The 26,332-nt window shown below is 43.9% G+C and overlaps 1 protein-coding gene across 1 annotated transcript in view; it reads right to left on the minus strand.

The window, feature by feature from the left end:
* acoxl (acyl-CoA oxidase-like) overlaps positions 1-26,332 on the minus strand; it is a 49,704-nt gene that overhangs the window by 12,308 nt on the left and 11,064 nt on the right. The window contains exons 11-17 of the mRNA XM_084153490.1: positions 18,680-18,796; positions 17,255-17,408; positions 14,452-14,541; positions 7,742-7,851; positions 6,437-6,548; positions 6,115-6,202; positions 4,926-4,996 (exon numbers count right to left, since the gene is read on the minus strand). Coding sequence (XP_084009616.1) covers positions 4,926-4,996; positions 6,115-6,202; positions 6,437-6,548; positions 7,742-7,851; positions 14,452-14,541; positions 17,255-17,408; positions 18,680-18,796 — 742 coding nt within the window. The remainder of the gene's footprint in view (positions 1-4,925; positions 4,997-6,114; positions 6,203-6,436; positions 6,549-7,741; positions 7,852-14,451; positions 14,542-17,254; positions 17,409-18,679; positions 18,797-26,332) is intronic.

Raw genomic sequence — 26,332 nt, forward strand, 5'->3', positions numbered from 1 at the left:
GCAGTGTTAGTTCAGTACAGATACAAGTAAATCTAACCAGTGTAAGAGCTGGCATAAAACATAACTGGGTGAAGATGAGGCCATCAGTAGACAACAAACTCAATCTATCAAATTAAATAAATACTATTGATATGATATCTGTTTAGAGTGGTTGCAATTCATAACAATATTGTAACCATGCGTGTGGACCAGAGTAATAGAATCATATGATGTAGCATCATTTGGAATCTGTCTGACTTACGTCTCCAGGCGCTAGGTCAGACAATTGGTCAGACATTGGTGCTCCCTACGGCCACTTACATGCTTCTACTTAAAATGCTAAAAGAAAAAAATAAATAATCTAAAAACAAAAGATTCCAAATGATGCTACATCATATGATTCCATTTGGTTCAATACACGAAGCAATGGTTTCAAAATAGATGCCTACCATCTCTATAATGAATAGGCCGACCAAAATATAACGTAGCCATTTCGAGACTCCAATAGATAACTCAGTTATTTTTTGCTTTTCTCGTGACAAAAGTGATAGTAAAATATTGTGAGCCAGAAATCTTTAACATTAAGCAACACGAAATCGTAATTTGTCCAAATGATCAGTGACGAAAAGTCAGCATCCCGGAACTAAGTTCCCCGTTAGTAGTCGCATCCCACAGTCTGTTGACAGATGCTACTACGATTTATGTTACGTCTGTCCACCATAAACCATGGTTCGTAACAAGAAATGTTTCATTATTGGCAACTTTATTACCTGAGTGAACTGAATGCTAATTTCCTGGTGTGTGTGATTTGTGGTAAATGAGGACGAGGGGTGTTTGTGGCAGCTCTCGTCAAACATGAGGTCTGGCCCATGATGACATTGTGTTGACATTGCTGTGTGAATGGCACACGGAAGCGTCGGGCCTCTCTCTGTTCCCACTCTCTTCCTATTATGCAAAACTGGTAACCTGGCAAAAAGGGCTGGACAGAAACTTATCACTAGGTCATTAAGTTTCTTATCGAGGACAATCCTCCCTAAATGCTCTTTAAAGGCAGGTCTACATGGTATGTATTGGAGCATCGTGGGGCCATCAGAGATTATTTGACATCAGATTGGATGTCTGACCTTGTTAGCAACATTGCTTGGAGCAATCTGAAACTGACAAAAACCACAACACAGGACTGACTATAAGAACAGCATAGGAAGACTGCATTTGAGCCCTATTCATACAGATAGGACCGCCAATATACACTACATTACCAAAAGTATGTGGACACCTGCTCGTTGAAACATCTCATTTCAAAATCATGGGAATTAATATGGAGTTGGTCCCCCCTTTGCTGCTATAACAGCCTCCACTCTTCTGGGAAGGCTTCCACTAGATGTTGGAACATTGCTGCGGGGACTTGCTTCCATTCAGCCACAAGAGCATTAGTCAGGTCGGGCACTGATGTTGGGCGATTAGGCCTGGCTCGCAGTCATCCTTCCAGTTCATCCCAAAGGTGTTTGATGGGGTTGAGGTCAGGGCTCTATGCAGGCCAGTCAAGTTCTTCCACACCGATCTTGGCAAACCATTTCTGTACGGTCCTCGCTTTGTGCACAGGGGCACTGTCATGCTGAAACAGGAAAAGGGCCTTCCCTAAACTGTTGCCAAAATGTTGGAAGCGCAGAATCGTCTAGAATGTAATTGTAAGCTGTAGCGTTAAGATTTCCCTTCACTGGAACTAAGGGGCCTAGCCCGAACCATGAAAAACAGCCCCAGACCATTATTCCTCCTCCACCCAACTTTACAGTTGGCACTAGCATTCGGGCAGGTAGCGTTCTCCTGGCATCCGCCAAACCCAGATTCGTCTGTCGGACTGCCAGATGGTGAAGCGTGATTCATCACTTCCTCAGAACACGTTTCCACTGTTCCAGAGTCCAATGGCGGCGAGCTTTACACCACTCTAGCCGACGCTTGGCATTGCGCATAGTGAGGCTTGTGTGCGGCTGCTCGGCCATGGAAACCCATTTCATGAAGCTCCCGACGAACAGTTATTGTGCTCATGTTGCTTCCAGAGGCGGTAGTGAGTGTTGCAACCAAGGACAGAAGATTTTTACGCGCTACGCGCTTCAGCCCTCGGCGGTCCCATTCTGTGAGCTTGTGTGGCCTACCACTTTGCGGCTGAGCCGTTGTTGCTCCTAGATACACTTCATAATAACAGCACTTACAGTTGACCGAGGCAGCTCTGGCAGGGCAGAAATTTGACGAACTGACTTGGAAAGGTGGCATCCTATGACGGCGCCACGTTGAAAGTCACTGAGCTCTTCAGTAAGGCCATTCTACTGCCAATGTTTGTCTATGGAGATTGCATGGCTGTGTGCTCGATTTTATACACCTGTCAGCAACGGGTGTGGCTGAAATAGCCAAATCCACTAATTTGAAGGGGTGTCCACATACTTTTATATATATATAGTGTATGTATTATGTAAGGTGCTAACAGTGTAGTTTAACATAGGGTATGTACTTACTATGGGACCTACATTATATGACCTCCAAGTCTCTATGAGGTCAGATTATGGTCAGGCTTTCTAGACAGCATATTGGTTTACAATATTAGCCTCAGTCTCAGTCATGCTCTAATGTGTAAAAGGACCCTGATGACATGCTGTGTGTGTCCCAACATTATGGCCATATCTGTCTGACCCAAAATAAAAGGGTTGAGTGATAAGAACAGCACAAGCCTTGTTATTGTGGTAATCACACGATTGGTGTGGTTTCTATATGTGCTTTAATGTTTTAGCTTACTGAATGCATGGTGTATGAATACCACCGTAAAAAACTATTTTGCCTTTTGGATTACTGGTGTTTTTTGCCTTTTGGATTAAGTTGTCTTGTTGTCAACGCTGAGATGTTACCATGGAATTGCCCTTAAGCAGTGTTGGAATGTGAACATTTCCAACGCTAGGCTCATTGAACAGACAGCAGGTATGACATCAGTCAGCTTCTGCTTCAGTAGCTAATGCCGCGTTCAAGACAACTCGGAACTTGGAAACTCAAAAATGTCAGACTTGGAAACTCATTGTAATTTTGTTTGTTTGTTTAAATACAAAAAATAACTCATTGTAGAAAGATGAGCTCAGAGTTTCCCACTTTGAAAATATCAGATTCAACCAATTGAAAGCTATATGCAAACAAACAAAAAAATTCACATTTTAACTCGGAGGTTCCGAGTTTCCGAGTTGTCTTGAAAGCACCATAAGCACCAGCTGTATACAGACATCATCCACCATACCTAACCTGTCTGTCCAACGAGAAGAAATCATAGGATGCCTCCCTTCTGACTCCAAGTATGTGACATTTACATAAGGCTACTACTTTGCATCCACACACTGTGTCACCTGACTGAATGTCTGCCAGTTCTACACAATGTTCTAACACTGACACCAAACATGTGTTTATTTGAGTAGTTCACATGCAACCAGAAGCATCACACAAAGACAAAAACATACCATCTTGAAAATGTATGATATTTTAAGAGCAGTAGAGGGTGGGTAGAGGGTGTTTTCCATCCTAAAATGAAGTATGACCTTTATGCAGCCCCTAACATACAGTTAGAGATACAGAGGTACAGGGGAGAGACCTTGATAGTACACAAAGAAAGGGGCTTATCTGCCTATGCAGGACTAAGGCAAAGCAGCAAAGTAATCGAGCACATACAGGATGGGTAGATAGCTGTGTAGATTGTATACTAGGAGCAGCTGACACTATGGCTGATGCAGAGATACAGTGCTTTCAGGAAGTATTCACACCCCTCGACCTTTTCCGCATTTTGTTGTGTTACAGCCTGAATTTAAAATGGATTACATTGACATTTGGTGTCACTAACCTACACACAATAACCCCATGATGTTAAAGTGGAATTATGTTTTTAGAAATGTTTACAAATGAATTACAAATGAAAAGCTGAAATGTTTTGAGTCAATAAGTATTCAATCCCTTTGTTATGGCATGCCTAAATAAGTTCAGGAGTAAACATGTGCTTAACAAGTCACATAATAAGTTGCATGAACTCACTCTGTGTGCAATAATAGTGTTTAACATGATTTTTGTATGACTACCTCATCTCTATAACCCACACATACAATTATCTGAAAGGTGAGAAAAAAATTATATTAAATCAATTTTAAATTCAGGCTGTAACACAACAAAAATTTAGAATAAGTCAAGGGGTATGAATACTTTCTGAAGGCACTGAATGGGAATTGCAGCTGTACCCACACACGTGGCAGAGGAACAGCTCTCACTCATTGATATGTCACTCCATGATGGTCAGTGCTTCCCTGTATTCATTTAGCAGCGATAGCCCACTGTAGCTAAATTGTTGTCACCGCTGCAAAAAAATATGATGTCATGTTTTTTATATATTTCTGCAGAGATGCGCTTTTAAATGGATAGTCCTTGGCTCAATGACTGGAAGTCTATGGGAACAGCTAGCATTTCATTGCACTAACGCTAGTAGCGATGCACCTCCACTCGCTACCCTTGCCACCACTACTGAAAAGAATCCTAGGGGAAACACTGATGGTACAGTAATGCAGAAAATGTATACAAATTTAAATTCTACTGCATAGGGTATTAAGTGAGAATTTGACTGTTTTCTCAACATGTTATTTTTACAAGGACAAGTAAGAATTATAGGAAACATAATTTTACGATTTTTGCATTCTCAAATTGTATTCTTCGTAAACACACAAAATGTGAACAGGACAGGTGTGACTAGGTTATACAGTAGGTTCATACGAGGACTTATCACATTATTACCTTGTAAAGAACTCGTGAAGCATGTTCAAAGTGTTGTTTCTGAGAACTTTCCATAGGACCTAACTGATGACTCAAAAGCAGAGCTTATGGTTTCCTATTGAATGGTGAGAGACACAAGAGTGGAAAACTGGTTTCACACATACCTTCGTTAGCAAGGTGTGGTCTTCTTCGACTGGGCACTCTTGAACGGCCAGCGCAAACTGCTCCAGAGTTACTATGGAAACAAACAAAAAACAGTGAGGCTAAGCAAACAGTGCTATTACCCAGCTAGGCAGTGGGTCACTATTGTTCAGCCTCAATGCAGTGACAGTCACACTGAACAACATTTCATGGAAACGTAATGAAATATTGGGTTATCTTTTGTGGTTCGTAGCTTTGCCTTATTGTAATACAAAACAGGATCCCATATGCACATGTAATTAATTATAGTCAGTAGATAATTAATAAGAATGTGATGATCGACTAAATAAATCTTAACAATTTATTAACAATAAACACACTAAAGAAAGTGTTGCACAAAACTAAATGTTGTACCCACAAAAGTATCTGAATATGAATCTTGTGTAAATGACAGAACTGAATCACTGTTCAGAATCAGTATGTGTCGGTCGGCCAATTGTGTTGGGGAGACCTACAACTAGACCCACAGTATTACAGGATCTCATGACATCTAGTCATAGTGTTACTAGGCATAAGCACTAACCCACATCAAGGCCATCACACTGGATTTTTTTTGTGCTACTGCACCACGAAGAGACAACTACTATGCAACTTCACTGCAATTAAGGAAACTTTTTTTTCAAGTCCTGTCAAAACTATAGGGCAAAGGCATTATATTGCTAAGGAATGGAATATTACAACAAAACCCTTTCACACTGAGGGTGCCTCTGTGTATCAGTCAGCCCCCAGACCGCTCTTATCTTTCAAACATCAGACACCTTTGTGCTTTTTAGTATTTTATGGCTGATTAAGGTTGTGTGTGTGTGTGTATGTGTGGGATGAAAGTGAGAGAATGGAAAGGTTATGGTCTTCTAAGAGACAGTGATGTCTTTACATAGACCCACTGGTTCAAAACACAAACCCCCTACACTCATGCACGTAGTTTTAGTACACGAATACAGATTCTGCTAACTTAGTTTTCATACGTAATGACCACTATATGCATTTATCTACTTAACGCCAAGGAGAGTTACAAAAGTTCACGTATGATTCGACTAATCAACTAGTCTCGATGCGAAGGTGAATCATATGTTAATGCTAGGCCGGACCAAAAGCCTGCATAGTGCACACGCAGTAGCTCTCCAGGACCACGGTAGCCTGTAGTCTACCCACCTCTGTGTATGTGTGCTATGGCCAGGCCGGTCACATGATGAAGACAGGAGTTCCAGGCATCAAAGAACTCCTCTCTTTTCTTCTCTACCTGCAGGAAACAATGGACAGAGCAATACAAGGCTTCATTAAGAGTTCATAAAGTCTTGATCAATCCTCTCCAAATCAACTGTGAATCAATTTACACCTTGCTGTATCAACATCAAAACAGACGTTTGACAAACTGGTGCTAAATAGTAAATTCATGCCTTTAACATTTCTGTTGTTGGACTTTACTTCTTGTACGCAATGCCTTTAGATGAGATGGACTGGGTGATGGACTGACCTTGTTGTAGAGTCTGGTTGTTAGGCTGCGCTGTAGAACCCTCTCCCTATAGGACACTGCTTTCAGCAGGAAATTCAGGTCCCCCACCGTATCCACATTGATGCCAAGGAAACTACCGGAGAAAGACAAGCAGACATCAACCTGAACAAATTATATCATTGCACAATTCTATAGACATGAGGAAAGGGGGAAGTTAGTGTACTATTTGAGTGTACTAACGCACTCACACACACACTTCCACAAGTGGGTACAAGGAAGACTATTCTCTCATTAAGGACTTTTTAGATCAATTGTTTGTATTATACAGTATCTTCAAGCAAATAGGCAGAATAAACAGCATTGGACAAATAACAATTGCATCGTCAGTGCACATCCGACACATTTTCACATGACATTCAGTAAAAACAAAACAAAAAACGATTTAGAAAATAAAACCTAAATGAAACCCATCCCATCCACCCACCCAAGTGACCGGTTTGATTTAACTCCTTATAGAAAGAGACCTTTAACTTTCAGCTGCGTTTGACCACATTGTTAAGGTTCTTTCATTTGTCCTTTCATTAAGGACTTCTAATAACTTTCAAGGTGGTCTCATAAGCCAAGCACAGGGATTGTTTAAAAGTTGTACACACTAAACGGACATGACACCTAGTGTGAAGACATGTCACCAGATAGTGGAAAACCACACTACCATAGTAGCAGAGGGAAACTGTAGCTTCTTAAAAAAAGCATATAGCTTAATGTTCCACTTCACAATAAGATGAAAGAGTTTGTGTGATAGCTTTTGAGAAAAATTGTGGTTTCCCCTACTAGGAAATATGAGAATATACAAGAAATATGAGAATACATGTGAATAAAGAAGATATTTGAGAGGAGTTGAAAGTGTGGACTCATTTCTGAGTTTTTGCATTATATTTTGAATGCTACATTCTCGAGGTTTATGGGTGTAAACGCGTCTAAAACTGTCCCCATGAGCAAGAAATAGCTAACGTGAATGTACTTATTTGAGGCGGAAAAAGCAGTGTATACATTTTTAATCCATTTCCTAAAGTGTAGCTAATAAAAATATATTTTATTGTCACATACACCAGATAGGTACAGTGAAATGTCAGCCATTGTAGTACAGCGCCCCTGGAGCAAATTAGCGTTAAGTGCCTTACTTAAGGGCAAATCGACAGATTTTTCACCTTGTCGGCTCGGGTATTTGAACCCGCGACCTTTCATTTACTGTCCAACGCTCTAACCACTAGGCTACCTACCACCCTCAATGTATGACCCTCTAATGACCTTGTGGCGTTCACTGACCTGGTTCTGAGGCTGTCAGACACTGAGCTGGTCCAGGTTTTGATGAGTCCGCCCACCACACTGTTTCCCAGCTGCCTGGTGAACTGGGTCATGAGCTCCTTTACCACCACCTGGGACAGGTCAGAGGTCAAAGGTTGAGTGCTTGAATGCTGAGTTGTCAAACATGCAAACCTCTGTTGTACTAGTACAGCTACATGTATTTAAGAATGGGGACAATGGTGGATGATCAGGATTTATCTAGATAAATGTATAGATGTCCTGCTTGTCAACATTCATTGTGAAAAACAAAGGCTGGGGGAAGCTAAACTGAACTGAAGTGGTCTATACCTAGCAACAATACATATTTTAACTGCTCATACAGTAGCATAACCAGTCTTTCAATGTAGAGCTGGATGTTAATTGCCATCTCATGATAGGTGAAACACTAGCAATGTCATAAATGGGGAAATCCACTTTTGGAACTGTAAAAGAGAGATCCTATACAATCTGGCACACCCTTCATGTTTCAATTTGGGTAAAATGTCAGTTTGGGTCAGCTGTGATTGGATCAAATCAAATTGTATTTGTCACATACACGTGTTTAGCAGATGTTATATCGGGTGTAGCAAAATGCTTGTGCTTCTAGCTCCGACAGTACAGTAATATCTAACAAGTAATATCTAACAATTAGTTTTTGTATGGCCTTATTCATGCTTTCAGGTCAGTTGTAAACTGATTAAATGTGGTTGGGGACTGTCATCTTCATTAGGGGTGCAGTGGGGACACTGGTGGTGGAGGGTTGAGTTGAGTTCAGCTGGCAGAGCCTCCTCTCTCCTTGTGACTGCAGCCCAGGCAGACAGACACTTCAGTTGCCAAGATTCAGGCAGATAAAAATGTCTGACTTGACACTGTGCTTGACTTCAAGTTCCCTCTGCGATTTTTCATACTTGACTTTGCACTACATGTCCTTTGATGTATATGAAGCAAAATAAAATAGTTATACTGTACAACAATGTCGAAAGGATAAGAACATATGATTGTACAATAGTTGGTCTGACACAAAACCACCTTCATGTTCACAGTCACACCCTTGTAAATACAAATTAACCACCTGTCTACAGAGATATCCTCCATAATGAAATCAAACTGGGACAATGATTTCACTATCCACTTGATGGTTTATGAATATTTCCCAGGGTCTGCGAATAATTCTCGTTTAGGATGAGCTAATCTGATTTCTGAGTCTCCCTCTGCCTCAACAGCACTGTATCCTATTCTCTCAGACTTCAGAGTTGTGTGTGTGTGTGTGTGTGTAGTACACTCATCACTTGCTTCGTAGTTCCACTCTACACTCGCAAACAAGGAGAAATCCCCCTCATCCCCAATAAGACAAAATAATAATATCCAATAACCAATTGTGTGAAAACACATCCTAATGAAATTCTCTCAAAGCACAATCCCCTTATCAAGTTGCAGGGGCTCTGCTCTAGAAAATGTCAGTCTATAGTTTTTGCCAAAACTGTAAGGTTCATCTAACAGTTTTGAGAAACAAAGGCAGACTCTGTGAGCTCTATCAACTTGTCTGTCTAGGAGCCATGATTAGTATACAGTAAATGTGAAAATCACATTAACAGTTTAAAACATTTCACATCAAAAGTGTGATCAACAGCAAAAACAACATAATATGGCTGCCCCTCCTCCTTGCTCGGGCAGGCTGCGGCGTTCGTCGTCACCGGAATACTAGCTGCTGCCGATCTATGTTCTATGTTTCTATGTTGCACCTGTTGTCTATTGTCACACACCTGTTGCCCATTATTGTAATCACGCCTTCCCTATTTAACCCAGTGGCTCCCAATGTGTTTTGTGCGTGGTTGTTTTTCGTTTCGTGTGTCGTTGGTGAGCGGGTTAGTTCCTCCCTGTGTGGAGGTATTTCTGTGTTGTATTCTTTACTCATTTCAGTAAAGTACGTTTCTTCGAGTTCTGTGTCCTGCGCCTGACTTCGATCCACCGCATTACACTGACACTCGTGACAGAACCACGCACCATTTATGGAGTCAGCAGGTACAGCCAGTCAGTCCGAATCGATGGAGGAACGATTTCAACGACAGGAGAGTATCATCCAGGCTCTCGGCACCGCCATGGAGAGGGTGATGAATACTATGGACCGTTGGGAGAGAGGTGGCCTTCCCACACCTCCTCCAACCACTCTACCACCCATACCACAGTCCACCCCTTCGCCACCTGGACCCAGTGGGATTCGGCTCTCGCTCCCGAGGGCATATGACGGTACACCAGCCGGGTGTCAGGGTTTCCTTCTCCAGGTAGAGCTCTACCTGGCATCCATTCACCTGGCGCCCTCTGGATACGAGAGCGTATCCACCCTCATCTCCTGTCTGTCGGGGAAGGCGCTCGAGTGGGCCAACGCCGAGTGGGGAGGAATTGACGCTGCATCGGTCCACTACGAGGATTTCACCCGCCGCTTCCGGGCGGTATTCGATCATCCACCGGAGGGGAGAGCGGCGGGCGAGCGTCTGTTCCACCTACGACAGGAGAGGAAGAGCGCCCAGGATTTTGCGCTGGAGTTCAGGACGTTGGCAGCCAGCGCTGGATGGAATGAGAGGGCCCTGATCGACCACTATCGTTGCAGCCTAAGGGAGGACGTTCGGTGGGAACTGGCCTGCAGGGATACCAATCTCAACCTGGACCAACTGGTGGAGATGTCCATCAGGCTGGATAACCTGTTGGAGACCCGCGGACGTTCTGATCAGGGCCCATTCATTCCATCCCCCAGCACCTCCTACTCTACCCCCATGGAGCGCGGAGGTGCTGCGCTTAGGGAGACCAGGAGAGGGGCCGTCCCCTGCACCAACTGTGGCCGCAGAGGACACACTGCGGGTCGGTGCTGGGGAGGCTCCCCAGGGAGTCGAGGCAGTAAGCAGAGCACTGGTCGACCATCGCAGGTGTGTAGGCACCCGACTCACCCAGAGCTCCCTGTTGGTCAGTTGTGTATAGAGGTTGTGTTTCCGGAGTTTTCTCCTCATTCCCAGCATAAAAGGCGCTAGTAGATTCAGGCGCAGCTGGGAATTTTATTGATCGTCAATATTCTCATAGGTTAGGGATTCCTACTGTTCGTGTTGATGTGCCCTTTCCTGTCCACACATTAGATAGTCGCCCGTTAGGGTCAGGTCTAATCAGGGAGGTTACCGCACCACTCTTAATGAGGACACAGGGGGGTCATGAGGAGAGGATTAGTCTCTATCTGATTGATTCTCCTGCGTATCCTGTGGTGTTGGGACTTCCCTGGTTAACCACTCATGATCCCACTATTTCCTGGCAACAGAGGGCTCTCAAGGGATGGTCCAGTCAGTGCTCAGGGAAGTGTGTAGGGGTTTCCTTGGGGGCTACTACGGTGGAGAGTCTAAACCAGGTCTCTACAGTGCACATTCTTTCTGAGTATGCCGATTTGGCTCTCGCCTTCAGTAAGAAGAGGGCGACTAAATTACCACCCCATCGTCCGGGGGATTGTGCGATAAATCTCCAGGTAGGCGCTGCATTTCCCCGGAGTCACGTGTATCCTCTGTCACAGGCGGAGAAGGTGGCTATGGAAACATATGTCTCCGAATCTCTGAGACAGGGATACATTCGGCCTTCCACTTCACCTGTTTCCTCAAGTTAATTTTCGTGAAGAAGAAGGATGGTGGGTTACGCCCGTGCATTGATTACCGTGGGCTTAATCAGATCACTGTCAAGTACAGCTATCCCTTACCTCTGATCGCATGTATGACGGAATCACTGCACGGGGCGCGCTTCTTCACGAAATTGGATCTCAGGAGCGTGTACAATCTGGTGCGTATTCGGGAGGGAGATGAGTGGAAGACGGCTTTCAGCACTACCTCAGGACACTATGAGTACATCGTAATGCCAGACAGGTTGATGAATGCTCCATCAGTCTTCCAAGCCTTTGTCGATGAGATTTTCAGGGATCTGCACGGACAGGGTGTAGTGGTGTATATTGATGACATTCTCATATACTCCGCTACACGGGCCGAGCATGTGTCCCTGGTGCGTAAAGTACTTGGACGACTGTTGAAGCATGACCTGTATGCCAAGGCGGAGAAATGCCTGTTCTTTCAGGAGTCCATCTCCTTCCTAGGGTACCACATGTCCGCGTCTGGGGTGAAGATGGAAAGTGACCGCATTTCGGCCGTGCGTAATTGGCCGACTCCAAATACGGTAAAGGAGGTCCAGCAATTTTTGGGATTTGCCAATTACTACCGGAGGTTTATCCGGGGCTTTGGTCAGGTAGCGGCTCCCATTACCTCGTTGCTGAAGGGGGGACCGGTGCGTCTGCGGTGGTCAGCTGAGGCGGACAGGGCGTTCAATCATCTGAAGAACCTGTTTACCTCGGCTCCAGTGCTGGCTCATCCTGATCCCTCCTTGGCCTTCACGGTTGAGGTGGACGCGTCGGAGGCTGGGATAGGTGCGGTACTTTCCCAGCGCTCGGGCACACCACCCGAGCTCCGCCCCTGTGCGTTCTTTTCTAAGAAGCTCAGTCCGGCGGAGCGCAACTATGATGTGGGGGACCGGGAGCTGTTGGCCGTGGTCCAAGCCCTGAAAGCGTGGAGACATTGGCTTGAGGGGGCTAACCACCCTTTTCTCATTTTGACTGACCACCGCAATCTGGAGTACATCCGAGCGGCGAAGAGATTAAACCCTCGCCAGGCAAGGTGGTCAATGTTTCTCACTCGTTTTTGTTTCACCCTTTCGTACAGGCCAGGTTCCCAGAACGCTAAGGCAGATGCTCTGTCCCGACTGTATGACACGGAGGAGAGTTCCGTGGAGCCCACTCTCATACTTCCGGCGTCGTGTCTGGTGGCACCGGTGGTGTGGGAGGTGGACGCGGACATCGAGCGGGCGTTGCGTAACGAACCCACTCCTCCCCAGTGTCCAGAGGGTTGTGTGTACGTCCCGCTGGAGGTCCGCAATCGTTTGATCTATTGGGCTCACACGTCACCCTCCTCTGGTCATCCTGGTATCAGTCGGACAGTGCATTGTCTTAGTGGGAAGTACTGGTGGCCCACCTTAGCTAAGGGCGTGAGGGTTTATGTTTCCTCCTGCTCGGTGTGCGCCCAGTGTAAGGCTCTTAGACACCTGCCCAGAGGGAGATTGCAACCCCTACCCGTTCCACAACGACCGTGGTCCCACCTATCGGTGGATTTCGTGACGGATCTTTCCCCCTCACAAGGGAATACCACGATCCTGGTCGTTGTGGATCGGTTTTCTAAGTCCTGCTGCCTCATTCCTCTGCCCGGTCTCCCTACGGCCCTACAGACTGCTGAGGCCCTATTTACACACGTCTTCCGGCACTATGGGATACCTGAGGATATAGTGTCTGATCGGGGTTCCCAGTTCACCTCGAGGGTTTGGAGGGCGTTCATGGAACGTCTGGGAGTCTCGGTCAGCCTGACCTCAGGGTTTCACCCCGAAAGTAACGGGCAGGTGGAGAGAGTCAACCAGGAGGTGGGTAGGTTTCTGAGGTCGTTTTGCCAGGACCGGCGGGGGGAGTGGTCGGTTTTCCTCCCCTGGGCAGAGATGGCCCAAAACTCCCTCCGCCACTCCTCCACTAACCTTACTCCATTCCAGTGTGTATTAGGTTATCAGCCGGTTCTGGCACCTTGGCATCAGAGCCAGATCGAGGCACCTGCGGTGGATGAATGGTTTCGGCACTCACAGGAGACCTGGAACGCTGCCCATGTGCGCCTGCAGTGGGCCATCGGGCGGCAGAAGGCGAGCGCCACCGCAGTGAGGCTCTGGTGTATGCACCGGGGGACCGGGTCTGGCTCTTGACCCGAAACCTACCTGCCCCTTCGCCTGCCCTGCCGGAAGCTGGGTCGGCGGTTTGTGGGGCCATTCAAAGTCCTGAGGAGATTGAACGAGGTATGTTATAGGTTACAGCTTCCTCCTGAGTATCGTATTAACCCCTCGTTCCATGTGTCTCTCCTCAGGCCGGTGGTAGCTGGTCCACTCCAGGAGTCTGAGATACGGGAGGTTCCTCCGCCCCCACTGGACATCGAGGGGGCACCGGCGTACTCGGTCCGTTCCATCTTAGATTTGAGGCGTCGGGTGGGAGGCCTGCAGTATCTCGTGGAGTGGGAGGGGTACGGTCCGGAGGAGCGGTGCTGGGTCCCTAGGAGGGACATCCTCGATCCCTCCATGTTGAGGGATTTCCACCGTAGTCATTCGACTCGCCCCGTGCCGTGTCCCCGAGGCCAGTGTCGACGCACGGCTGGAGCCGCGCGTCGGGGGGGGGGGGGGGGGGGGGTACTGTCAAGGATTCTGCTGAGGCTGCCCCTCCTCCTTGCTCGGGCAGGCTTCGGCGTTCGTCGTCACCGGAATACTAGCTGCTGTCGATCTATTTTCTATGTTGCACCTGTTGTCTATTGTTACACACCTGTTGCCCATTATTGTAATCACGCCTTCCCTATTTAACCCAGTGGCTCCCAATGTGTTTTGTGCGTGGTTGTTTTTCGTTTCGTGTGTCATTGGTGAGCGGGTTAGTTCCTCCCTGTGTGGAGATATTTCTGTGTTGTATTCCTTACTAATTTCAGTAAAGTACGTTTCTTCGAGTTCTGTGTCCTGCGCCTGACTTCGATCCACCGCATTACACTGACACTCGTCACATGAGTAAAATATTGAAGAGGACTTTGCCCTCTTTGCTTTGGCTCTTTTACCTGTAACATGACGACGTTGTCCCCTTCAAATGTGACAAAGACATCAGAGTCACACTTCAGAGCAGGGATTCGGTTCTCCATCATAAAACCCTAACAGAGGTCAGAACACAGAGAAACATGTTATCCACCGATATAAAGACACACTTAATTTATATACAGTAGTGATGGGTTTCACATTCACATGTCCAATTCATGTATATAAATGAAATTAGTGGTCAACAACCCTGGTCCTAAAATGCCACAGATTATGTAGGATTTCAATGCAGCACTAGAACACCCAATTCCACAAATCATGGTAGAGGGACCAGCAGGGTTGTCGACTTATATGTCGACCAATAAATAATAGATCAACACTAGTTGGCAATTTTACATGAAGAAAAATTGTGTGACTTGCTTCAGCTCTTTGAAAGTATTTTCTGGTAGTGGCAGAAGTTTAAAACCTTTTACTTAAGTGAAGCGGTTAAATATATTAAAATATCTGGTCTGATTACTTTGAGACTACTATATCAACCTTATGACTTTTGAGTGTGGGGCAGTTGGATCACATAATTAATCACAAATAAGACTATTACACTTTTAAAACCACAGTATATGCAAACTGTAATAATTACTCATAAGGAATTAGAAAAGTTTTAGGCTATCATTTGGGGAGAGAAATATGATGGTGCCTCTAGTGGAAGTTTAGAAGTTTATTTTAGCTATAGTAACCTCCCTTCAACCATACATTTATTTCATAACCAAATGATAAAGCCGTTAAAAGAAAGTTATGACTGGATGGATAGATCAATAAAGAGGATATATAAATAAATGGATAGATACATAAAGTAAGGACACAGGATGAAATACCTAATGGATGGAAGGATGAAGGGATAAATGCAAAGATAAAGTAAGTTATGGAATATGGATGAATGGACATTTTCGGTCGAATGAGAGTTGTCAGTGTGTTGTGTAAGTCAGTATGTCTTTCTTTACTCCACACAAAGAATGTTTGAAATCAAAACAAAGGCGTCTCCAATCCTACTTCTGCGTACTAGTCAAGGAATTTCAGAAAATTCCTTGGTTCTGGTGGGTGGTGAGCACAGAACTGCACATCAGTGCCGCCAGCTGAATGAGGGTTTAGGACTGTGCAAGGCAGCCTACAGACAAGTACTAAAAGGTAAACGATAACTAAATGTAGACAAACAGTGGTGGGTTGGAGTGAGCTGTGTGGCATAATAAGTCTTATGTGCTCCCCCATTGTTACATTTGAAAGTTCTGAAAAGTTCCATGGCATTTAATTCAACAGTGTGAAGGTAGCTAAATGAGGTGATGTGGTTACTAAAACAGCTGTACCTCTTGATTGGTAGTAGATAATTATGTTCTGATTTAAATAGCAGAGAATTAGATCAAGATGTCATACCCTTTAAGTTTTTGTCTAAAGTGATGGGTATGTGGTCAAAGATTCAGTTGTTTGTAAAAGTTGAGACGAAAAGTAGTTGATGCCGTTACTAAAAGAGCTGTCATTTTTGATTGGTAGAAGATTATTCTGTTCTGATTCCAGATTTGAATAGCAGAGAAGTAGACCAAGATGTCATAGCCTCTACGTGTTTGTCTAAAGTGCTGGGAAGGTGGAAAGAAATTAAGTTGTTTGTAAAAAGTTCGATATTTGGTTTGCTAATGCGGTTACTAAAACAGCTGTAACGTTTGATCGGTAGGATACATATTTGTTCCGACTTCAGATTTGAACAGCAGAGAAGCAGACGAAAATGTCATACCCTTCAACTTCTTGTCTAACTTGTTGGGAAAGTGGTAAAAATGTCAGTTGTTTATAAAATGTTAGAGGAAATGTTGTTGATGCGGTTACTTAAACAGCTGTAACGTTTGATCGGTACCAGATCATTCGATTCTGATTTCAGATGTGAACAGCAGAGAAGTAGAAGAAGATTTCACCCACTAACTTTTCATCTCAGTTGTTGGGAAAGTGGTCAAAGTAGCTGATTTGTGTCAAAAGTTGTTGGGGAGTGATGACGTCACAATGGGACCTTTAAAATGCTGAGGAACTCCCATGAAAGTGAATGGAGGACATTAAAAAGGACAAAAACTTGTATGCAAGCACAATATTCCAGACCAGTCTACACGTTTTAAAGTTTGAACAGCGTTTCTAGTTTAAACGGTGTAGGAGTCACGTTGTAAAGAATAATAACTATAAGTCAGAAATCATTCCTACAATATCTAAAGAATATTCTGACTTGAGAAATGAGACTCAAACATGTTCATTGTTGTTTCATAAATAATTTTAAAAAACTATTTCAAAACAGCTTCACTTTTGAAAGCAGTGAAATAAGCAGGTAAAAGTCAGATGGTGTCACTACAAAGTGCGGTCTGTGTAGGATCAGACACTCAAGAGATGCGAGCACTCCCACATGACAAGGTGCAGCGTTGTGGTTTCCCAAGTTGCCCTTAGATCACCTCAACGAGAAACACTCAAACCTATTCATCACAGCATTAGACTTATTACAATGAAACTATCCCCTACAACAGCAGTATTGTATCCACTGAATGAGTAGACAGAAATGACCTCCAAGAACCCTCTGCACTCTACATGGACATGGTCACAGTGTCAGAGGTGGGGAAAGAGACACCATCATCCAAAAACAAGATCCAGAACTAGACAATGGACCTGGTCTTTAAATGAAAGCAATATGGTTAGCAGATGACTGGGGAGTTGTGGTATTTTAAATAGGACTGGAATAATATGCGTCACATACACATGTATGCATGCAGGCATGCACACTCAGACATACAAGCAAACGCACACACACACCATGCCCCCGGTGCACTCTCGGCACTCTTGAAGGCAGGCGAGGTTCTCCCAGGTACTGTAGGCTTTGAGTCCAGCAACCAGAGCCTGGAGAGAACTATTGTTCTGTAGAACCTCTCCTTTGCACAGAGCATGGTCCATCATACATGCTGCAAACCTGAAACACACACAATGGACACATAACATAAGAAATTAGAACACATTCCTAGTATGATGTTCTATAATTATAATACAATATAATTGTGAGGGACATACCTTCAAAAGAAAAAGGAGAGAATCTCTGTGATTTTTAGTAATGTTGTACAACAATGATGTTGATTTGTTTATTTTCCAAATAACAGAGACAACTGTTCTGTACAGACAAAATACTGACAGACAGAATACTGACAGACAGAATACTGACAGACAGTATACTGACAGACAGTATACTGACAGAGAGTATACTGACAGACAGTATACTGACAGACAGTATCCTGAAAGACAGAACACTGACAGACAGAACACTGACACTACAATACATCATCATAGTGACAAGACTGTCATCTACTGGCATCAGATACAACTTCTTTTCACCACTATGTCAGTAACATCAAACCCATCAGTATGTGGAAGAAATAACACTGTTTAAGAGTAGTGTTTCCCTTTATATATGCCAGTGTAGGGCCCTGAGAGTAGAGGCAGTTTCAAGTGGTGTTTGACTAAAGTTCTCTCTGATATTGATGTGTGTATAGGAAAAAACCCTGAAGAAGGCCAAAAGCCGAAACGCATAGGTTTTACTTTTTGCAATAAAGAAGCTTTTATATTTAATTCCATTGTCCTCCAAGTGTTGCTGAATCTCCTCTCTAACTCATTTTGCTCCTCATGCACCTTGGTTGGAAAGCAAGGTTGCGGCAGTGACCCCTTCCCTTTCCACTGTAGAGCAGGACACTCCAACCCTGTTCCTGAAGAGCTACCCTCCTGTAGGTTTTCAATCCAACCCTGTTCCTGAAGAGCTACCCTCCTGTAGGTTTTCAATCCAACCCTGTTCCTGAAGAGCTACCCTCCTGTAGGTTTTCAATCCAACCCTGTTCCTGAAGAGCTACCCTCCTGTAGGTTTTCAATCCAACCCTGTTCCTGAAGAGCTACCCTCCTGTAGGTTTTCAATCCAACCCTGTTCCTGAAGAGCTACCCTCCTGTAGGTTTTCAATCCAACCCTGTTCCTGAAGAGCTACCCTCCTGTAGGTTTTCAATCCAACCCTGTTCCTGAAGAGCTACCCTCCTGTAGGTTTTCAATCCAACCCCAGTTGTAACTAACGTAATTCAGCTTACCAACCAGCTAATTATTAGAATCAGGTGTGCTAGATTAGGGTTGGAGCGAAAACCTGCAGGACGGTAGCTCTCTAGGAACAGGGTTGGAGAGCCCTGCTGTAGAGGAAGTGCTAGCAGTACCTGGTGGTGAAGGTGAGAGCCAGAGCTGCAGCCAGGTGAGGCATCAGTCTGATGTACTGGGTCTGGTGCTCAATGATCTTCACCTCCTGCTGGTCCTTAGGCCCAAACTGACGACGACTGGAGGGAGAGAGAGGAGGGAAAGAGAGAGAGGAAAACTTGTGTGAGAGGGGGAGAGAGTAGAGCAGGGTTCTTCAATTCCGGTCCTGGAGGGCCGAAACACCTCTGTTTTTCATCCTCTCCTTCTAATCAGGGGCTAATTCAGACCTGGGACACCAGGTGAGTGCAATTAACTACCAGGTAGAAATAAAAAACAGAAGTGTTTCGGCCCTCCAGGACCGGAATTGAAGAACCCTGGAGTAGAGCGTGTAAGAGACTTACATTTTGTGTGTGCGTGCGTGCGTGTGTGCGCATGTGTTGTACTGTGAATATGTACAGTGCCTTCAGAAAGTATTTATACCCCTTGACTTATTCCACATTTAGTTGGGTTTCAGCCTGAATTGAAAATGTATTGAATAGTTTTTTGTCTCACACATCTACATACAGTACAATAACCCATAATGACAAAGTGTAAACATGTTTTTAGAAATGTTTGCAAATGTACAGCTGTGAGTCTTTCTGGGTAAGTTTCTAAGAGCTTTCCACACCTGGATTGTGCATCATTTGCCCATTATTCTTTTCAACATTCTTCAAGCTTTGTCAAATTGGTTGATGATCATTGCTAGACAACCATTTTCAGGTCTTGTCATAGATTTTCAAGTAGATGTAAGTCAAAACTGTAATTCAGTCACTCAGGAACATTCACAGTCTTCTTGGTAAGCAACTCCAGTGTAGGGCCTTGTGTTTTAGGTTATTGTCCTGATGAAAGGTGAATGAAACAGGTTTTCCTCTAGGATTTTGCCTGTGCTTAGCTCCATTCCATTTATTTTTATCCTGAAAAACGTAACGATTACAAGCATACTCATAACATGATGCAGCCACCACTATGCTTGAAAATATGGAGAGTGGTACTGTTGTATTGGATTTGCCCCAAACATAACAATTTGTATTCAGGACAAAAAGTAAATTGCTTTGCCACATTTTCTGCAGTATTACTGTAGTGCCTTGTTGCAAACAGGATGCATGTTTTGGAATATTTTTATACTGTACAGGCTTCCTTCTTTTCAGTCTGTCAATTAGGTTAGTATTGTGGAGTAATTACAATGTTGTTGATCCATCCTCTGTTTTCTCCTTTCACAGCTATTAAACTTTAAATGTAAAGTCACCATTGGCCTCCCTGAGCAGTTTCCTTCCTCTCCGGCAACTGAGTTAGGCAGGACGCCTGTATCTTTGTAGTGACTGGGTGTATTGATACACCAAGTGTAAACAATAACTTCACCATGCTCAAAGGGATATTCAATGTCTGCTTTTTTTTTTACCCTTCTACCAATAGGTGCCCTTCTTTACGAGGCATTGGAAAACCTCCCTGGCCTTTGTGGTTGAATCTGTGTTTGTAATTCAGTGCTTGACTAAGGAACCTTACAGATAATTGTATGTGTGGGGTACAGAGATGAGGTATTCATTCAAAAATCATGTTAAACACTATTATTGCACACAGAGTGAGTCCATGCAACTTATGTGACTTGTTAAGCACATTTTTACTCCTGAAGATATTTAGGTTTGCCATAACAAAGGGGTTGAATACTTATTGACTCAAAACATTTCAGCTTTTCATTTTTAATTAATTTGAAACATAATTCCACTTTGACATTATGGGGTATTTTGTGTAGGCCAGGGACCAAAAATCTAAATGTAATCCATTTTAAATTCAGGCTGTAACACAACAAAACGTGGAAAAAGTCAATGGGTGTGAATACTTTCTGAAGGCACTGTATGTGCTGATGTGGTGGAACATCAGTTTTGTGGAGTGTATGTTGAGTGTTGAGATGTGGTCACCGTCACCGTGCACCTGTTGCTCTGGAAGCATTACAAAGTTTATCTCTGAGTATATCTGCACAGGTGTCTCAGTGGGGAGAGTGGGGGAGGGTGGGGGGCAGACGAAGGCGATGGATGGGGGTACAAGTGAGTTTCAAAGAGATTGCAGGGGAAATGTAGATGCTGCTGTCTCAAAGGGATGGCACTGTTATCATTCCTACTCTGATTTCTAGACCGAGGGGCAAAATATACTAACTTTGATGACATTGGTTCACTAACCAAGATACTGTAAAGTTCATGTAATGTGACACTCAGATGTACTTCAGATGTATGGTTTAAGTTGTACACTAACTGTGCGATTGACGGTCCCATGTTACTAAATAATGTGTTAACCAGAAAGATCACACGGATGTTTCTACTATGTCAAGGTTTGTCCTCTGCCAGACCACAGAAGAGCGCACACCTGCGTGTTTACACAGAGGGGAAGTCCTCACACAGATGACGATCCCACAACCTCTCCTCAAAGTATAGTAGACTCAACTCTGAAAACAAAGCTAACAGTGGTTACACAATGTACTGTTCAAACACAGCTAACCCTAATTGTATGGCTGACTCAAATATATCTTTAATGCTACAGGCACTGACAATACGACAATTATCACTCACACTACCAAGACCACTAGCCCCACGTCAAAGTTCCTAAAGGTTTTACTATGCGTGTTGGTGGTGCATTGGAGGGTTTGGTGGGTGGGTGGGGAGGGGGGGGGGGGGGGGGGGGGGGGGTAAGCCTGATACCACGGTTTGGTTCAGAACAGGACGTGTGTCACAAAACAGGAAACGTGTCCTCCATGTGCAGTAGTCTGCATCGGTCTTGTGATTACCTCCCTCCCTCTTTCTTTCTTTCTATCTATCTTTCTGTCTCTCTCTCTGCGTGGGGGTGATTTGGGGAGATTTTTGGGGATGCCAACCACAGAGAAAACCCTCCCCTTTCCCCCCACCCACGCTCTCGCCCCCACATTGGAAACTTTAGCAGAACACACGCAACCCACACGTGAGGATGCACAAAAACAGATATGGAAAAACAAGAGACTCCCTCAATATGGCTGTCAAAATAATGGGTGTTCTCTGAGGTAAACAAAATAATGCTTGATATCAATTGTTGTTTTCTTTCCATATTGAGCTGCTTGTTCTTTTGTTGACATTCAGAAGCATTTTACACATAATAGGAATTGAATGGAGTTGAGTCAGCGCTGAATGGAAAAAATAACCATCTACATAACTTTTACATCGATTATGGGATGAGTTGGTGTGGACCTAGTCTCGTGTTGCCATACCTCCAAAATCACGTTGTTGTCAAGCCTCCCTTGGAGGTCTGGAGAATTTCGTATTGCAAAAACGGTTTGAATGGTCCGCTGGCTCCCAGCGACAAGTTTCTGATTGGATGTTACATTTCAAGAACCCTCCCCCCACACTCCTGTAGAAGGGCTGCTGTGTGTTATGTGCGTCACTGTTTTCCGTCCGGGTAGGACACAATTTTGTAGAAAGTTGGTTTCAAATGCTCGTTTTCAAGTTATCAAGTGTGGCCGACAGTCTGCGATTTACATTTATTGAAATTGAAAGTGAATTACGCCGGTAAAGTCAAACGTCACAACACGTTCTAAACTGCTCTGGTGACAAACACTTTTTGGGCTCATCTCCATTCATCCACATGGCTGCACTTTGCTACCACAAATAACATCTGGAAGGCACCCAAAAAATGGAGGAAGTTGGAGAACCTAAGTAAATACATTTTATTAATGTAAAAACAACTATGTATTATTAACTAGCTAGCTAACTAGCTAGGCCACTTTGTAGACTAACTCAGCTGAGCTGCTAGTAAGGTAGCTAACTGACTTTACACACTGTTTAGCTAGGGGAATTAAAATGTCATCAGCTAGTTAACTTCCTATTAGCTAGCTATCTTGATGTAATCATTGTAAATTAAAAACACACAGTCTCTACATGCATTTGTAGATAACAGCCATGGAATAGTGTGACATTTCAGCTCCAGCTGTCAGTAAAGGGACAGTGTAGGCATTGATCAGTTCAGTGAAGTATGGAATGGGAGAGTTCTGATAGCGGCCTGTACATGTCATGGGAGTGTTCAGTTTGTGGCAGTTGAGGGTTTCCCGTCCAGTAATCTACTGTCTCTAAAGTGTCTGTTTCTGTGTTGTATGCTCAAATGAACATTTCCTTTTCGTCTAGTTGTAAGATCTCCAATGTTTTTTGATTGTTACTCTTTTTCAGTATATCAACTATGTCAATCCATTTTGCAGCTCATCATATGGCATGCATCGCCAATGCAGCCATATGCCTACAGTATGACGGCACTACTGGCCTTATGGGCACCTGTCATCTGAAGTAGAGAATAGCTAAACTCACATTTCCATGTTGAGCTATATGTTCTCAATTTAAAATGATACCAGTAGACAATGTATGTGAAGCACACCATATACCAGATGTTGTAGATTCCTTTTGAGTGCTGACATATACAATTTTTAGGCAATTAGGCTACAGGAGATGAACATTACAGGTAACATCTTATGAGGTTCATTTTATTTCACTTATGTTGCTCCTACGGCACTAATCTGGTGAGCACCAAGCGTGGGGGTGATTTTTTGGGATGCCAACCACAGAGAAAACCCTCCCCTTTCCCCCCACCCACGCTCTCGCCCCCACATTGGAAACTTTAGCAGAACACACGCAACCCACATGTGAGGATGCACAAAAAAAAAACAGATACAGAAAAACAAGAGACTCCCTCAATATGGCTGTCAAAATAATGGGTGTTCTCTGAGGTAAACAAAATAATGCTTGATATCAATTGTTGTTTTCTTTCCATATTGAGCTGCTTGTTCTTTTGTTGACATTCAGAAGCATTTTACACATAATAGGAATTGAATGGAGTTGAGTCAGCGCTGAATGGAAAAAATAACCATCTACATAACTTTTACATCGATTATGGGATGAGTTGGTGTGGACCTAGTCTCGTGTTGCCATACCTCCAAAATCACGTTGTTGTCAAGCCTCCCTTGGAGGTCTGGAGAATTTCGTATTGCAAAAACGGTTTGAATGGTCCGCTGGCTCCCAGCGACAAGTTTCTGATTGGATGTTACATTTCAAGAACCCTCCCCCCACACTCCTGTAGAAGGGCTGCTGTGTGTTATGTGCGTCACTGTTTTCCGTCCGGGTAGGACACAATTTTGTAGAAAGTTGGTTTCAAATGCTCGTTTTCAAGTTATCAAGTGTGGCCGACAGTCTGCGATTTACATTTATTGAAATTGAAAGTGAATTACGCCGGTAAAGTCAAACGTCACAACACGTTCTAAACTGCTCTGGTGACAAACACTTTTTGGGCTCATCTCCATTCATCCACATGGCTGCACTTTGCTACCACAAATAACATCTGGAAGGCACCCAAAAAATGGAGGAAGTTGGAGAACCTAAGTAAATACATTTTATTAATGTAAAAACAACTATGTATTATTAACTAGCTAGCTAACTAGCTAGGCCACTTTGTAGACTAACTCAGCTGAGCTGCTAGTAAGGTAGCTAACTGACTTTACACACTGTTTAGCTAGGGGAATTAAAATGTCATCAGCTAGTTAACTTCCTATTAGCTAGCTATCTTGATGTAATCATTGTAAATTAAAAACACACAGTCTCTACATGCATTTGTAGATAACAGCCATGGAATAGTGTGACATTTCAGCTCCAGCTGTCAGTAAAGGGACAGTGTAGGCATTGATCAGTTCAGTGAAGTATGGAATGGGAGAGTTCTGATAGCGGCCTGTACATGTCATGGGAGTGTTCAGTTTGTGGCAGTTGAGGGTTTCCCGTCCAGTAATCTACTGTCTCTAAAGTGTCTGTTTCTGTGTTGTATGCTCAAATGAACATTTCCTTTTCGTCTAGTTGTAAGATCTCCAATGTTTTTTGATTGTTACTCTTTTTCAGTATATCAACTATGTCAATCCATTTTGCAGCTCATCATATGGCATGCATCGCCAATGCAGCCATATGCCTACAGTATGACGGCACTACTGGCCTTATGGGCACCTGTCATCTGAAGTAGAGAATAGCTAAACTCACATTTCCATGTTGAGCTATATGTTCTCAATTTAAAATGATACCAGTAGACAATGTATGTGAAGCACACCATATACCAGATGTTGTAGATTCCTTTTGAGTGCTGACATATACAATTTTTAGGCAATTAGGCTACAGGAGATGAACATTACAGGTAACATCTTATGAGGTTCATTTTATTTCACTTATGTTGCTCCTACGGCACTAATCTGGTGAGCACCAAGCGTGGGGGTGATTTTTTGGGATGCCAACCACAGAGAAAACCCTCCCCTTTCCCCCCACCCACGCTCTCGCCCCCACATTGGAAACTTTAGCAGAACACACGCAACCCACATGTGAGGATGCACAAAAAAAAAACAGATACAGAAAAACAAGAGACTCCCTCAATAGGGCTGTCAAAAGAATGGGTGTTCTCTGAGGTAAACAAAATAATGCTTGATATCAATTGTTGTTTTCTTTCCATATTGAGCTGCTTGTTCTTTTGTTGACATTCAGAAGCATTTTACACATAATAGGAGTTGAATGGAGTTGGGTCAGCTCTGAATGGAAAAAATAACCATCTACAGTGCATTCAGAAAGTATTCAGACCCCTTGACTTTTTCCACATTTTGTTACGTTACAGCCTTATTCTAAAATTGATTAAATTGTTTTTCCCCCCCTCATCAATCTATACAAAACAGTTTTTTTGCTAATTTATAAAAATAAAAATAAAAACTGAAATATCACATTTACATAAGTATTCAGACCCTTTACTCAGTACTTTGTTGAAGCACCTTTGGCAGTGATTACAGCCTTGAGTTCTTGGGTATGACGCTACAAGCTTGGCACACATGTATTTGGGGAGTTTCTCCCATTCTTCTCTGCAGATCCTCTCAAGCTCTGTCAGATTTGATAGGGAGCGTCGCTGCACAGCTATTTTCAGGTCTCTCCAGAGATGTTCAATCGGGTTCAAGTCCGGGCTCTGGCTGGGCCACTCAAGGACATTGAGACTTGTCCCGAAGCCACTCCTTCGTTGTCTTGGCTGTGTGCTAAGTGTCGTTGTCCTGTTGGAAGGTGAACATTCGCCCCAGTCTGAGGTGCTGAGCGCTCTGGAGCAGGTTTTCATCAAGGATCTCTCTGTACTTTGCTCCGTTCATCTTTCCCTCGATCCTGACTTGTCTCCCAGTCCCTGCCGCTGAAAAACATCCCCACAGCATGATGCTGCCACCACCATGCTTCACAGTAGGGATGGTGCCAGATGTCCACAGAGGAACTCTGAAGCTATGTCAGAGTGACCATCGGGTTCTTCGTCACCTCCCTGACCGAGGCCCTTCTACCCCGATTGCTCAGTTTGGCCGGGCGGCCAGCTCTAGGAAGAGTCTTAGTGGTTCCAAACTTCTTCAATTTAAGGAAGCCACTATGTTCTTGGGGAACTTCAATGCTGCAGAAAATGTTTGGTACCCTTCCCCAGATCTGTGCCTCGACACAATCCTATCTCGGAGCTCTACGTACAATTCCTTCGACCTCATGACTTGGTTTTTGCTCTGACATGCACTGTCAACTGTGGGACCTTATATAGACAGGTGTGTGCCTTTCCAAATCATGTCCAATCAATTGAATTTACCACAGGTGGACTCC

This window comes from Coregonus lavaretus (assembly GCF_964263955.1).
Source record: "Coregonus lavaretus genome assembly, chromosome: 36".
In the NCBI taxonomy this organism is placed as follows: Eukaryota; Metazoa; Chordata; class Actinopteri; order Salmoniformes; family Salmonidae; genus Coregonus; species Coregonus lavaretus.